At 41.1% G+C, this 12,959-nt stretch overlaps 1 protein-coding gene across 1 annotated transcript; it reads right to left on the reverse strand.

The window, feature by feature from the left end:
• Positions 1-9,593: 9,593 nt before the first annotated feature.
• Positions 9,594-11,974, reverse strand: FZD10 (frizzled class receptor 10). The gene has a single exon (XM_065739101.1). It carries the CDS (start codon positions 11,448-11,450, stop codon positions 9,693-9,695), a length of 1,758 nt encoding a protein of 585 aa, XP_065595173.1. The 5' UTR covers positions 11,451-11,974; the 3' UTR covers positions 9,594-9,692.
• Between the last annotated feature and the right edge of the window lie 985 nt (positions 11,975-12,959).

Consider the following 12,959-nt stretch of genomic DNA (forward strand, 5'->3'; position numbering starts at 1 on the left):
CTGATTTGTCATGCTGTGAGTTTTAGGTATTGTTAGATTACGATGACAGAAAGGGATATTCTGGCATACATATTTACTTCTTGAATACTACAACTAATTACTAGATGTTTTTGAATAGATATAATGAAAAATCAGGTTATGAATCACTCATTGTGGTAACCCAGGTTATTACTGGAACCTTTTACCTCTGTTACAGTTTGATTCTGTACTAGTTAGAATCAATCACAAAGTTCACATAGGATCAGTCTCTTAAATATTATAGTTTAGGAAAAATATATAGCAATAGTGCCCCTGAAGTTTCTGTTGTTGTTTAAATACCCCCGCACTGTGGGAGGAACAGACTCCATTGACTAAAACTGTACCTTCTGCTGTGTGTATGAGATGAGAGGTTGAGCACCAGATAAGACAGATCCTTCTCCCATCAGTGACAGAAGCAATGGTGCATTTCAAGGGAGCCTCCTTGCAAGTCCGATCCACTTTTTGTTTTGTAAATGAATCGAATTTGTTTGTTTTTGTTGACATTTTTAAATGCCAAGTTGTAGATCCCTCTGTTGTGTTAAGCACATCAAACACAAACCAGAAGTCAGTCTCCTGCATTCTGAATTCTGCTGTAGACAGGGATAGTTTGCTTAAGGATGCATTTCAAACAGCAGCTCTTTGGTGCTGTAAATGCCCAACTGACCAGGGATCATTAACACAAGAAGGTGAGAACCGAAGTAGGCAGACAAAGTGACGTTAACAGGGCTTGCCAAAACGAAGCACCTACTTCATCATTACTTCAAACAAAGGCATACACGAACCCAGAAACTGTCACTATCATGTAGTGACTCTGCTACTGTGAGTGAGAGAGGGGAAAAAAAAATGTTTCCTTCAGTCTGGGAACAGGAATCCTCTCTTGGACGTGGACTGGATCCTGGGGGATTTACCATAGGACTGGAAAGCACAAAACCCGAGCTGGGCTCCTGATTGGCATCAAAGTACCTCCAGTCATGTCAGTGCTATGTAGTGGAGATCCCCAGTGTGCACAGGTAGCAGTGAAGGGGTAAAATCTACAAACCCACGTCACAGCGTCTCTACAGGTTTCACATAGTGTCATTATGACCTTTCCAGCCCTTTCAAGACTTATGATTCCCAAGATAAAAAGACCATTATTTTCACTTCAGGGCTCCAGAGACACCGTGGAATTTTCAGCAGGCAGAGATTTGGGTACAGGATTCGTACAAAGGAAACAAAATCTGGAGTTCCCAAAATAACTTCTAAAACACTGCTTTCAAAAACTTTGTTTTTCTGGGAGACACAAAATATTTATAGATAAATTGAATATGCTTTTTTATCAGAGAATATGTGGTCTCCTGAGCATTCATACTGGCTGTGATTCTGCTTTGGTGTTGTGTCATGCCTGAAACCCTGTGGATGGAGGCAGTCTGAGGAAGAGAAGACAAACTCACAGCTGTTCTGTTTCATCATTTTTCTAATAAGTGCATGTATGGAAGAGAGCGTCTTCTGATAATCATTCTTGGGCTGATCTCCACTTCATTCTTTAAGTACAGCAACTCCCTCTCCAATCTCCTTGGTGTTTCCAGCACTACTTAATAAAAGCAGAATCTGTTTCATTAAGTACCTTGCTCAGAGGTCACTAATCATCAGTAGCTCATAAGAAACCAAACTTGGATATTAAAAGAAGGCATAAAGAACATACCTTTTTGTGCCTTTAAGATTTTCACTTTATCATACACTGCAAATCAAGGACTCTGAATAATTTTCCAAAGTGATCAAAGAGCTGCATAATACATCTCTTCACAGTCCAAACTATGTGGGCTCTAAGACTCGATATTTCAAAGCAACGTGAAGAAGAACCTGTTACCCCAGATAAGGTAATTAACAAAAGAAGTAATGGTTGAAGTTTTACATTTGATTACTTTTAAAACCTTCTCTTGTCAGTGCATTGTAATTTCTTTCAAAACCACAGGTTGGCAACTTCTGTTTATGAAAGGATGTAACACTGTAATATTCTTCCATTTTAATTGTGCAGAATACTGTGTGTAGAACTAGACAACCAGATTCCACTGTAACGATCACAACACTTACACATGATAACTAGGGAATCGTGAAATGAAGATCTCAGAACATCAGTTCTGATCTGTGAGGAGAGCAGAGGGTCAGAGCACTAGGATGGAAACCAATGCTCTGGGAATCAGATGACATTAATTTAAAATAATTAAGCTGTTGTGTTTGTGACTCTCTTCCTTATGACTTTCATAATGACAACTCCCTTGAGGCTGTTTGTGCCTTCCTTCCTCATCTCCCAGGGTTCTGTTCTCAGTATCCTTAACCTACTTTCTACCTATGCTCAGTTTTCTTTCTCCTCTCTTTTGGAGAAACACAATTTGCAAAATTTCATCTCCTTCCATACAGATATATTATTGTGACATTTTTTTTTCACAGATAGCCCTATAGGATGTAAACATCAGAAGTCCTATTTATAGTTTCCTTCTTAGGTATGGAAAGATGCTCCTGAAGAGCTGTTACAGATGAAGATAAACAAAACTTGGTCCACTCTTTATGTTCCTATCTCAGCAGCAAGAAAAAAACCAAAGCAGAATATACAACCCAGCATCAGAATGCATCTTTGTACGAACCGTGTACAATCCATGGTTTTATTTTTATTCTCTTCTACTTTTCAGTCAATAATTTATGAAAATATTACCAATATCTTCTGTCAGACATGAGAGGTTTGTTAAACAAGCTAAATGCTGTACTGATATTGATGCAAAAGTCTGAGAAATCCAGGGAAGTTGCCCTATGTGATTAATTAAGGGGTACCCCAGAAAATAAAGTAAGTTATTTTATGTAATTAAGAAAGAAAAGTAAACTCAATATCTATAATAATTTAAAAACCTAAAACTCCAACAGGAATCCAAACAAAAGTTAATTTACAAGAAAACAAGCAAATGCAAAGTTGAATAAAATCTTATAAAGATGAAAAAATACATAACAGAAATAATATTAAAATCTAGATTTCAATATAACGAATAACAATTTTATCAGATGATTCTAATGGCCACAGTTCAGTTTTCAAATTTGTTTCAAGAACCATGGAGGCCAAAATCAGCCTCATCATTACTATTTGTAGCATAGCTCTAAGTGTAGCACTGTTAAGAGTTCTGAGGATCTTAAGGACATGAGAAAAATGAGCAGATATTTCTATTAGTTCAGCTGGGTACAACTGGGAAAAACTTGCAAGCTTTGGGTGTACAAACCTCTCCTCAGGCTAAAAGCTTTTGAATGTTTGGGTGGGTTTGTTGTTGTTATATTTTTTTCCTGTTTTATCAATTGATCTTGTGTTCTTTCTTCCTTTCCTGTTTATAATTTCACACAGATAGGTATTAGACTCAAATAAAGGAAATGTAAAATAACAAACATGCAAGACAGAACCGAGCTTGTTTCAGCAAAAGAATATTTTCAAGTTTAAGGCTCCTGCTCAGAGCCAACAGACTCCTCCTGACAGTCTCCTACGTTCATCAGCACCTTTGGTAGCCCAGAACTTTGAACTTCTGTTTCGTACCACTCTCCTTATCCAAAAAGAAAGATAAAAAACAAGTTTTGAAATATCTTTTCGTTTATATTGAACAAAAAACCTCAAAGCAGTCCCAGCTACGGGCCAGTACCACAGAAAGCAGTGTGTGGGCAGATTAGAGACTGGAAGGATGGGATCACTGGAGAGGAGGGTAAAAGAAGGAAGTTACATGCAGATGATGAAAGACTGATCAGCAGTAGAAGAGAGGGGAAGTGCTGATCAGTGAAGAAAGGAGGAAATGAAGAGCACGGTGTAGGCTAGACTCAAAATGTTGCTCTTCATCCCTAGCTCCCATTGATACCACAAGTCTGCTCCTTTGGAAAAGGTGACAAAAGGTTCATAAGCAAAGATTTAAATTGACTGAAGAATTTTTGAAGGGGTATTCATGCCAGGAATGTAAATCTGTTAATATGGAATATTCTGCAAAAAATGTAAGAGCAGTGCTCTCAGGAAAAAAATAAAAAAAACCCATATATATTTTTTTGAAAATGACACTTGATTTTGGACCATGCTATGTGTGTTCTAACGTGATAGCATGTTTTAAAAATAGAATTGAAATGATATCCACTCCTTGATTATTTTTTTTTTCGTATCAGGAACTTTTCATGCAAGGACTTGTAAAAAAATGTTCTTATTTGGAAAAAAATATCATGTAACTAAGGAGTTTTCCTGTACCATGTGGTTTTCCTGAGATAGGAAGTTTGGTTCAAAGCACATGCTGAAATTAGTTGGACAACCATTGATTTCAGTGGAGCAGATCTACGAGGAGATCTTGAAGAATAGAAGGAAGAAACAAGTGATAACAAATTGAAGGAATTCCTTTTTAGACAATGCCCTACACACATACACAATGATCACTCAATCCTGCCTTTGATGTACAACTCCCCAAAGCTTTAACTTTGCTAATACAGGAAAGGCAGAATTGGGCTCCCCAACCAACAGCATGAACAACATCTGTTCTCAGATACACTGGAATTAACTAATGAGATACCACTGACTGTGGTGTGTATTTGCATCTAAGCCCACCTTGTCTGTCCCAAAGTCCTGCATATACAACAGTAAATAACCAGTGGGCACTGATTTCTGTAGTTTGTCCTACATCTCTTATTAGTGAAGTCAAATCCTTTTGTGCTGTTTACTAGAAACATCAATTACACTTCAAAAATAAAACAAAGCTACTTGAAACAGCTAAAATCTTTTCTACCATACTAGAGCCCATTTGTTTCACAAACCTGTTAACACGTCTCTTCTCAGTAAGTATATAAAGACATACAAACTGATTCATAGGCAATACATACTATTGTTCAGACAAAATATGAAAGAGGTTAATATCAGTACTCAGGGTGATTTTAACTCTGTAGTTCACTGAAAATAAAAGTTTTCTAATGGGAATGTTGATACAACCCTAAGTGTAACAGCACAAACACTCCTACTGAAATACAGTTTTGAGTAAGCTCCATCAAGGAGTGTTTTGTAAATGAATAATGACTTTGCTTAAAGCCAATCAACATCAAGTGTGTTAAAAAAGATGAAATAGTGCTGGAAGGCAGTGGGAGGTAGAGGAGCCTCAAAGTGCAAACAGGTGCTGATCTCCCTCCAGGGGGGATTGAGTGGCACAGACCTTACAGGCCTGTCACTTCTGATCAAAGCAAGCTCCAAGACCACATAATCACCATCACCCACCTTTTAAAGGATGCCCTGATTTATCATCTGTCAGTGTTAATAACTTGGCTACTCTGTCTGAAATACTTAAGAACATTACACAAGGATAACATTTCAATTTTTTTTTTTAGAGAAATGTGTAAATGTTTTAAACTAAAATGCACTGAAGTTTCTCCTTTGAGGCCATCTGTTGTTGGAGACCACCTGTCATCAAAAGACCACCTGAGCACATAATATCCCATCATTACAGAACTATCCCCTTGAAGCCATAGATTTTAAATGTTAGAATAAGGAGGGTGTATGTTACAGACATTGTTGTTACTTGGCTTTTCATACAGTTTGAAGCCATGGGATGACAGCCATATGTGAATAATGGCTTCATAATAACATACATATGAAACACCACTTTGGGAAAAATCTGATAAGAGATCTGAACATTCCTTGATTGAGCTCCTCACATCCTTTCAGCTGTGCTGCTTGCGCCATACTGTTCAAAGTGCCCTGATATGTCATACCTAAAACAAAACTTCTGGAAGTACTGAGCTTAATTTTCTTTCTATTTATAAGAATCACAGGCATTTTACTGAGAAAAGAGTATATATTGTAAAAAGAATAAATGTTGTGGGTTTTTTCCCAAATCTGATTTTTCCCCGCTGGTCTCATTTCCTCACTCCAATAATGTCTATTCAACAAAAATACTCCAACAAGTTACCCTCACCAGAAAATGAACTTTTTGCTTTTCTTCTTCCTGTCTCTAACAAATGCACAAATGATACCTCAATGTTGAGATACGATATGCATAACCTACACAGTTCAAGACAATTTCTCCCCTCTATGGCTCTCATGGGAGAGAACAGAACCCTCAGACACAAACTGGGGCAAGCATTAGATTCTTGGTTTGGATATACATACACTAATGGCTTTTCTTTTTCCTTTTTTTTTTTCTAAGAAATGTTTGACTGAGCAAAACCGTATCAAGATAAATGTCAGTGCACTGCAATAAGATATCCTTTCCAGAAGGAAGTTCTAGGCTTGCATTCCTTCCTCAACAAGTTTCCTATGGAGTGACTGAAATGTTAATATATACACGTATTTTTCTTACAAATCTACTGATAAGCAAATAGCCAGCAGGCCTTGACAGTGTGTGGAGAAAAATCCTATCAAATTGAACAGCTAAAAGTACCAACAAGATTTACTGAAATATAAAATTGCTGTGAAAAGTAAAGAAGTTTAATAGTGAAATATTTTTGACATATTTTTTTCAAATACGTTTTCATTGTTTATTATTATTTCTGACGTAAGTGCAGACTTCTAGGACAAGAATAAGTTATTAATGCTAAACTAAATCACTGAAATTTTATAAAAATAAGTACATCACTTCACCTTTACTGTTGTAAGCTTCCAATACTTTATGTAGTAAATTCAGTATTGAAATGTTAAGACTCCAAGGAGTTACGGGACAGCAAGATGAACAATTTCTGAATGAACTCATTCTTACTGTCCTTGTATTATTACGCTCTGCTACATATGTGGTGCAATAGTCCTGATGTAAAGAAGTCAGTATAATTATATGCTTGAAGAATCTAGTTTGCTTCCCAATTAAACAACATCAATTAAAAATAAAGAAAAAAAAGAAGAAAAAAACCTGAATAATTACAAAGGGGAAATAAAATCCAAATTTAGAGTTTAACAAGGATTTTTTGGTGACATGAGACATCTAGCCAGGCATTCAGATCTGGCATTTTCATAGGAGAACGTGCAGTTCCACCATGGAGAAGGTGAAGGATCGGACTTACAGTGACAATTGGTTCAGCTCAGAATGGCAGCAGGAATTCAGCTGCTGCTGAACTCTCTTCACTTTGTTTTCTTTTCCAAAGTCCAAATAACAGATTGTAAAAGTACATGATCAACAGTGACAGCAAACAAACTTCTGTAGTCTGCAATAATAGTGAGATGCTGATTTCAGCAGCTAATGCATTATTTTAAGACGAAGCCTGAAACGTTCTGTAGACAAATCTGTCACCGTAAGAGAAGTGCTAACTCCTACATCAGAGATGAAATTTGTGTGAGGCAGACACATTACTGGCAAGGCACATACACTACTGACAAGGTGACATGCACAGTAACAAAACTCATCTTGGAAGGTCTCCCACGGTAACTTGAAATACACAGATTATATTGAAACTTCGTATTTCTTGGGATCTATGTAATCGATTTTAACTAGAACATATACAGATGCTGAAGCATTAATTCAGTAGTTTCAGAAGTGAATTTGTTTCGTGCAGGGTCCTACTTTGGCTCCAGCAGGGTGTGCTCTGACAGGATTAACTTGCAGAGCATCTACAGAGCTGTATATCCAACAGTGGCACAATGCACAAAGGCAGAAAAATATCTGTCTCCTCCTTTCCCCTTCATCTAAAATAAATTTTATATTAAAGGCTGCTTCGCATGAGTGCATAACGGAAGATCATTTCTGTCATTCAAGTTCCTAGGCATTGCTAGAAACACTTAAAGACTACAGGAAGATAAAAACATATTTCCAGCCCTGCACACACTCCTGAAAAACCAGGCCACGGAAAGAAGTCCTTTTGTTGTAACTTTCCCAACCACTGCAAGCTGACCATCGCAGGGACTGCACTCCCTGACAGTGTCCCATTAAGAATTCTCTTCCCTCTGCAGTGAGATCTCTGACAAAGGGTTTCTAGAACAGCCTGTGTGAGAAAGTGAGGTTGTATTACTGTCACTCCAGGTGATCACGCAGACTATTTGTTATCTCCATGGGAAACTTCAGGTTCGTAAAAATGGTGTGCCACTAAAACCATTTTGAAAACTTATTTACAGTTTTAGTCAGATGGTTTTCCTTAAACAGCGTTCAAATTCTGTCTTTAGATTTCTGCTCTTCTTTCCCCTGACCTTCTCCCCAGAAATATGCATTCAGTAACTTCATAAGGGAAAAAGATCCCTGAAGAGTAGAGTGTGAGCTGCATTCAAACTGCTTTAACACACTGAACATACCCTATGCAAATTTTACAGGGATGTTAACCAAGGATCATTGTTGTAATCTCTGTGCTTTGCAAACATGGTGCTACCCTACATGGCTGCAGCTTTTTTTTTTTTTTTACATCACTAAAGCTTCTTCCCACTCAGTTTCCTCAATTGTAGAGGTTCACAGGAAGACAGAACTTCAAAACCCACGTATTTGATTTTAACTAGCAATTTCTTTGGAGGAAATTATTGCTCTATCTGCTTATATGTGCAGTCAAGTAGAACACCTATTGTATTCAAAGTGTGCTTTTATCAAATGATTGAAGGAGCAAGTTTATTAACCACAAAGCACATGGGAGGAAGTTTAGAAAACACAAAATTATCAAACTAAAGAGCATATTTTATTTTTAATAAAATAGTGGAGCATGAAAAATAATTGTATATTACAAATATATACAGCCAAAACTGTGCACCCACAGCACAGTAAAGAGCATCACTCTATACAAAGCTTCCCTTTGCAGAATCTAGTGCTTCTTGATCTATTCATAGTGAGAATTTGTTTAACAATAGAAAGAGTCAATAAGCCCTTTGGGTCTCTTTGAATTGACACCCCCCCCTCCCTTCTTTTTTTTTTTTTTCTCTCCACAAATCAGTCCAAACGTGTATAACATTGGCTTGATTTCCATTAAAAAGCCACAAAATGTAACACTAAAGGGTTTCTGAGGACTAGACCTCTTAGTTCTTTTGTTAAGAGATTTCTTTTGTTGTCTTTATGTACAGCAAAATACTTGTTTCTCTTTTCATGTCATGGTAAGAAAAAAAAAATGTATTGCACATTATTCTTATTCACAAAGTTTGTGTCTGGTGCAGGAAGTTTCTCTTCTAGTGAAAGAATATTGGTGAGCATTATAGATTGAACCTATTTTTAGGCACCTCAAACCCAGTGGGCTGAGATGAGTTGTAAGGGATTTCTGTCGCTCTCAAAGTTAGCACGGAAGCTGCTTTCACAGAGCAGCATGCTCAAGGACGACAAGCCTCTCGGGGACCTTCGCTTTACTTAAGAGACAGTGCTCACTTGGGTGCTTTTAAAAGAAAGTCATTGCTCCATAAAACTTGGCTATATCTTGTTACTCAGAAACCTGTAGGAAATCCAGCTCAGCTACACTAAGAAGTTAAACAAGGTATTTTGTTGTTGTCGCTTGCTTTTCTTCAACTATCTGAGGGCCAGAGGAAGTACATAACTAAAAATTAGTTAACAGAAGAGGCTGTTTTAGTTCACAATATTTCTTTCACTGAAAACCTTTCCACAAGTACATTTCCCTTCAGTATTTAACCAGGTCCTGAATTCAGTATGACACTTTTTTAATACCTTGAGGTATTAAAGTGTCCTCTGACAAAAAAAAGCACCATCTATTTTTTAATTTTTGACTGCTACCGCGGATATCTGTAAGTCTCATCTAAAGCCTATTCATACACAGGTGGGTGGTTGTAATGCTGATTCGTATTTTGAGAGGTGAGTTTTCTGTGGATGCTGAGGTTTTTTGTAGATTCCACTGCTCGTAATAACGCTTGCAGGTTTTCTCCTACTTCTCTTCTTTAATCTTCGACTACAAACATTTTGCCAGGACTGAAGAGTCTTGGAAGTCCAGATCCACATACCACTAGTAATGCCCACGACCAACAACATAAAAATTTTGACCATAAAAATTTCTACTGCTGGAATGGAATTATTCATCATGCAGTCCAAATTTTTAGTCTGATTGTTCATCTTGCATTTCTGTTGAGTTGCCACAATTTTCCAATAATCCATATTAAGTCTTTCGTAAAAATAGCAAGCTATCACACAAGTTGCAGGCACTGTGTACAAGACTGAGAAGACACCAATCCTGACCATTAGTTTCTCCAACTTGTCGGTATTTTCTCCACCTGTTTTCATCACTCTTCTGATATGAAAAAGGGCCACAAAACCAGAAAGAATAAAAGAAGTGCCAATGATTAGATAACAAGCCAAAGGAATGAGCACAAACCCGGTCAAGGCATTCACATCCATGCTTCCAACATAGCACAACCCTGTCAGCTCATCTCCAGCCACCCTTCTCATAACTAGGATCATTATGGTCTTCACAGCTGGAATGGCCCAGGCTGCCAAATGAAAGTAGCTACTGTTTGCTTCAATTGCTTCATGCCCCCATTTTTTCCCAGCCGCTAGAAACCAAGTTAAAGTCAAGATTACCCACCACAAGGAACTGGCCATACCAAAGTAATACAGAACCAGGAACACAATGGTGCAGCCAGTGCTCTCCAGTCCCTCCTGGATGACATAGAGCTGGCCACTGTCTCTGTCACAGGCAATGCTCTCAGCACCCGAAAAGAGGCGGATGATGTACCCCACCGAGTAGACACAGTAGCACATGGAAAGGAAGATGATGGGCCTCTCGGGGTACTTGAAACGCTGAGGATCAATCAGAAAAGTGAGTACGGTGAAAGCGCTGGAGAAGAAGCACAGAATGGACCAGATGGCAATCCAAATGACAGCAAACTGCTTGTCATCCTTGCTCCAGTAGACATCAACCCCCGGGGTGCAGAGCGGTGCGCAGGAAGCGCTCTTTTCCACGTGGTGGAACTTGCCCGGGTTTTCGCAGGAGGTTCTGCTGAGGCTGTCCTTGTGCTGCTGCAGGTCATGGCCACCGCTGGGCCTCTGTGGCCGGAACATGGGTGGCAGCATGCTGGATCCCCTGGGCGGCTCGTCTGACCCGTTATTGGGGGCCTCCATGCACAGGTAATTGGGGTCGTTCTTGTTGGGCAGCTTGCTGCAGTCTAAGGAGTCTGGCCATTTGAAGTTGAACTGCTCCATGATGGGAGAGCACTTCAGCCTCGCCTGCTCACACATGACCCTGCAGGCAGGGATCGGCGTAGAAACCTGCTCAGTGCACATAGGGGCGTAGAGAGAGCAGAGGAAAAATTTCAGATGGCTGTGGCAACCGTACTCCACCAAGGGGGCAAACTCGTGTAGCTGAATGGCCGCTTCCCTCTGGTTTTCGTGTCCCATCAGGTTCGGCATCCTCGTCATGTTGTACCCTATATCCTTGCACATGGGGATTTCTATCGGCTGGCACCTCCCGTCGCCGGGGCGCTCAATGTCTATGGAGCTTATCCCCGCGCAGCTCCCTGCGAGCCAGCAAAGCACCAGGACGGCCCGCACCAGGATCCCTGCGGCTGGCCCCATGGCGGCCGGGGCTGGCGGGGGTCAGTGCGGAGGGTCACTGCGGCGGGGGCCGCATCTCTCCCGGCCCCGATGAGGCGGCGTGAAGGGCACGGCGGGGCTCAGGTCAGCATCCCCCGGGCCGCTCGGCCCCGGCCCCGGCTGCGGCTCGGGGAGGAGGGCGGGGAAGTTCGCGAAGAGCCACGGGGAGGAAGAAGTGCCCCCAACGCACAGATGCGCCAAACTTACTGCGGGGAGCCCGGCAACTTTCTTTTCGCCGGGCTTCCACTTTTCGCGAGCCGTCTTTGCAGCACCCTTCCTCCTCCTCCTCCTCCTCCCTCGAAGCGAAGGCGGAGAGATCAGGGCAGATCCGAGCGATCACCTCTTCCACTCGCACATGTCCCGGGCGGTTTTCGGTGCAGCGGGTTCCTCCGGGGATTTTCGTCTTCCTAGAGCGGGTTACGGCTCCGGACCTTCACGCCGAGAGGTGGGGATTGGTTTATCCGAGTGTAGAATAAAGGAGGAGGAGGAAATATCTAAGCCATTGAAGAGGGGGGCCTGGAAAATCTTCCCCCCCCCCTCTCCTCGGCGCTCCGGAGCTGCAGCGGGTCGGCCCCGTGCCGTGCCGTGCCGTGCCGAGCCGAGCGCTGCCTGCCCCCCCACCCCCACCCCGCTGCCGGGAACTCCGGGCCGAGCAGCTGGGGCTCCGGGGACGGCTGACTCCGAGGATAAAGTAAAATACAACAACAACAAAAATAAAAACCTGTGCAGGATCCGCCTCGCATACGACATCCACTTTGCATGAAAAAGGTGAAGCTGACACGGTGATTACTTTCCAATCACTCGAAACGCCTTGAAACCTCCTTAAGGACCCCTACAGGTTCTCCTTGATCAGCACAGATTAGAAAAAGCCCCATTTGTTTCTCTCTCCTCCTGCCTCTCTTCCCTTCCTTTCTCCTCTCTCTCCCCTTGCCCTCCCTTGAAAGTTTAACAAGATCCTTTCTCTGGAAGGCGTCAGCCTCTCCTCCCTCGCCCAGGTAGGAAGCCAGGCAGGGCGAGAGCCGCAGACTTCGTGGCTCCTAATAAGAGGGCTGAAGGTGGTACCTCCTTGACTGCCTTTATTGGAGGGAGGGCAATGCTTTAGCAGGGAGGATGTGGGGAGGAGGATGCATTTTATGGCGAGTGCTATAAACTCTTCGCTGCCAGGGTCATAAAATATGCTTGCTTTCAGCCTGGAATCTCAGCTGTTTCCAAATGTTGTGCTTTGTTTCGATCTCCTAAATGAACAGCACAGATAGGATTGCTGGAAAAGGACCTGATTATGTTTTTAATTGCTGTATGGCATCTCTTGAAAAGTAGGTTTTTTTCCCCTTACATAAGAAACCCTAACAGGACTAGCCATGTACTCTTGAGAAAGTGACTTCATCCACTACAGAAAAGATACATCCAGATTTTGGAAATGGAGATCATATTGCAGAGAGTTGTGTATACTTTTTGAGTTAAGCTTTGAGATTTACGCTGCTTATTGGTCCA

The sequence above is a fragment of the Cyrtonyx montezumae genome, unplaced genomic scaffold (assembly GCF_038088225.1).
Source record: "Cyrtonyx montezumae isolate F1298 unplaced genomic scaffold, pur_monq_1.0 scaffold_23, whole genome shotgun sequence".
NCBI classification, from domain to species: Eukaryota; Metazoa; Chordata; class Aves; order Galliformes; family Odontophoridae; genus Cyrtonyx; species Cyrtonyx montezumae.